At 34.1% G+C, this 3,426-nt stretch overlaps 1 protein-coding gene across 1 annotated transcript; it reads left to right on the forward strand.

The window, feature by feature from the left end:
• Window positions 1–367: 367 nt before the first annotated feature.
• Window positions 368–3,164, forward strand: LOC21384963 (alpha-ketoglutarate-dependent dioxygenase alkB). Its single transcript, XM_024168062.1, has 7 exons — window positions 368–595; window positions 707–858; window positions 941–1,251; window positions 1,593–1,731; window positions 1,841–1,907; window positions 2,018–2,139; window positions 2,850–3,164. Exons 1-7 carry the CDS (start codon window positions 498–500, stop codon window positions 2,987–2,989), a joined length of 1,029 nt encoding a protein of 342 aa, XP_024023830.1. The 5' UTR covers window positions 368–497; the 3' UTR covers window positions 2,990–3,164.
• The last annotated feature ends 262 nt before the right edge of the window (window positions 3,165–3,426 follow it).

Below are 3,426 nucleotides of genomic sequence, written 5' to 3' on the forward strand. Positions count from 1 at the left end.
TATGAGTCTTGATTTTTACATTTTATTTTTAATTAATATCTTTTTAACTAATATAATTATTTAACTTTAAAAAAATATTAATGAAGTTATGGGTAAAAATTTAGATACACTATTCATTCCCTTTTTTTTTTTTCCGTGGCATAAGTATAACTCAATCCAAGCCTCAAATTTGCTGTAGTCCGTAAATAGCCCAAATAAAAGACAGCAAAGCTTTTAACGACAAACATTTATATGTTGCGGTATAAGCGTGATGTCGTTTTAATGGTTAAACGACAACAAAATTCAGCCAAAGAAACGACATCATAGCCTTGGCAGTCGTCACACTTGAATGCCCACCGGCACAGACATGAACAAACGCACCGTGAGATCCATACAAGGGGTCCACAGAAGAAACCCTAATCAAACCTTCTAAACCCTACAACCCTTTCCTCGTACCTCCGTTCTTTCTACTGGTTACTCCGAGCTAATTTCACCTGTAAAACACGAATAACTGCGAAATGTACGGATCCGATAAAGTTCCCGATGACTCCGAGCGAACCGCTTTTAGAAGAGCCGAGAAGCAGTACAAGCTCTATTACGAATCCAATTCCAAAAAGTAATCTTTTTTCTTTTGCTTTTCTGATAACCACTTCAGATTATCTATTAAGTTCAAATGAAACTGAAAAAATTTTCCCTAACAATTTCAATCGGTTTCTTCCTTTCTTAGGAAAAAGCAACCCAAACACGTGGATTTATCCGATGTCCTGGACTTCAAGAACATTCTAGAATCTTCCAATAACAACGGCGAGATTCCGCCTGGAATTGTCGCTCTTTCTTCCAATTTTGGCCTTCCGGTCTTCCGTTTGGAAAATCGTCCTGGTATCATAAAACAGAAACTGCTATTAAGTTCTTTTTTTGTTATTTTTTTCTTCTGAGGAAGAGTTTTTTTTTTTTTGGGTAGGATTTTATTTTATTCCTGAAGCGTTGAGCATAGAAGAACAATGCCGATGGATAAAGGAGAGTCTAATAAGCTTTCCGCAGCCTCCTAACAGAACGAATCACAATGCATTTTACGGGCGAATTCATGATCTATTTTCTGCGGCGAAAGAGAGGAAATTTCTAGAGAGTTCTAAGGATGACGATGATGATACCAAAGAGTGGAAATTGGTGGAAGAAGATCAAGTGTCAAAGACATGCAAATCTATCTCAGCTTCTGTTCTGCTTCGGAAACTGCGTTGGAGCACTCTTGGCTTGCAATTTGACTGGTCCAAGGCAGGTCACAATTTTTCAAAATTTTCTTTATTTTTATATTTCAAATCAATCTATATTTACGATTCGAATTGTGTGTAAATGTATAAATGGAATGAGAACGCTTCATCTTTGTACTCTATTTTCACTGAAGCCATTCATATTTCTCTCTCGGAGACGAATTAGATGTATCGAAAGTTCTAAAAGCTAAAATTGCTGTTTTATAAAAAGTTATTTTGCTCCCAACAAATTAAATTTTACTTTGATGAGATGTCATGAAGTGTTTTTTCTTTTTCAATGAATATAATTTTCCTCTCTCTGAGTTATTTTCTTAATGAATCTTTGTTTTTTTTTTTATGTTGTAGAGGAATTATGACGTATCTCTTGCACATAACAAAATACCTGATGCACTCTGTGAACTTGCTAAAAGAATGGCATCTCCTGCAATGCCTAACGGGGAAGAATTCAAGCCAGAAGCCGCAATAGTGAACTACTTTGGCTTAGGTACCTTTTAAAAAAGAATTTTTTTTTTTTTTAAAAAGATCATATAAAACCAATATTGATTTAGAGAGTTAAAACAAAATTCTTAAAATTTTATTTGGTGTTTATTAAGGTGATACGCTAGGAGGTCACCTTGATGACATGGAAAAAGATTGGAGTAGACCTATAGTAAGCATGAGGTATTTCATTATTGGCCATCTTTTTTTTTGGTTCTTTTGATAATCATGTGGATCAATGTACTTTCTGGGTTGCATGGTATAAATATAATGTATTGTTTGTGTTACTTCAGTTTGGGGTGTAAAGCAATATTCCTTTTGGGAGGGAAGTCTAGAGAGGATCCTCCATTGGCAATGTTCCTGCGAAGTGGGGATGTTGTGCTTATGGCAGGAGAAGCAAGGGAATGCTATCATGGTAAGTCAACTTGTTTGTACTTCTTATGTATCTATCTATGTATGGAAACTTGTTTTTCATTTTCTTATTGAGATCATGCTATCCTCTCTTCTCTCTTAGCCTGATTAAAATATATCTAGTAGATCTTAGTGGAAACTATAGTACAGAGGAAGTTACATCAATCAGTAGAGTACTGCTATTCATGATCATGTGCGGTGAATCATCACACGTCTGTCGCATGAAAAAAACTTGAAGAATTGAAACTGGGTTCTACTGTATTATGTGACAATTTGGCCTGTTTAATTCGCTGATTTGAGTTTTTAATTCGAGTTGAGATGTGATTTTATGTGAGAACTTTTTACTGTAGCAAAAAAGTTAGATGTGATTGTTTCTGAGAGCTTTTTACTGTAGCAAAATTCGAATAGGTGAAATGAACGGGTACTAACACGTCTGATGATTGCATCACCAATGGTGATAGATAACCTTTTTGTGATGATTTTATAGTGATCAATGTAGTGCAGTTGGTTAATGATTTATGATCATTCCCATTGTAATGAATAAAAAAAGCAAAGCCTCGAAGAAACAATGTTGTTAGACAATTCTAAATCTATGAGCTCTTGGATAATAAAGTTATCCAATAAGGTGTATTAATTTTTTTTTTTTTTTTGTTCTCAATTGTCTATTTACTACAACCTCTTAAAGAGATCTTCTTTTGGGTTTTTGTGTTGTAGGTGTGCCGCGTATCTTCACAGACAAAGAAAATGCTGATATTTCGCATCTTGAATTGCAATTCTCACAAGAAGAAGATTGTTGTTTCTTAGAATACATCCAGACTTCAAGAATCAACATTAACATTAGACAAGTGTTTTAAGTTTGTTATTTCCTCTCGTTCAAATTTAATTTTTTACACCTGATTTATAAATTCGCAACAGAGCATACTTTGTTGGCTGTTTTTATTTGATGCCAACTATGCGGCATTTCTTAAACGGCATGTCGTTTTATGTGAATTACTTGAGAAACGGTTGCCAAAAGCAAAAGTACATGACGCCGTGACGTTTTATGTTTTTCAACGATCTGTCTTTGACGATTTCTGTGTTTTCTTTTTCTCTTTTTCAGCAAAAAAAAAAAAAGGACATATTATTGTTTCTCTAAACCAAAATGTCATTTATTTTCCGAACCCAAAACTCAATAAAGATTTTTTTTTCCCGGTCATGCTAATAGATTAAATTATTAAAGAGAGAATTACATGTTTTACCCATAATCACCAAACCTTCTAATTCTATCTTTTTAAAAAAAAAAAACTCTACC

The sequence above is a fragment of the Morus notabilis genome, unplaced genomic scaffold (genome assembly GCF_000414095.1).
Source record: "Morus notabilis unplaced genomic scaffold, ASM41409v2 Scaffold2749, whole genome shotgun sequence".
Classification (NCBI taxonomy): Eukaryota; Viridiplantae; Streptophyta; class Magnoliopsida; order Rosales; family Moraceae; genus Morus; species Morus notabilis.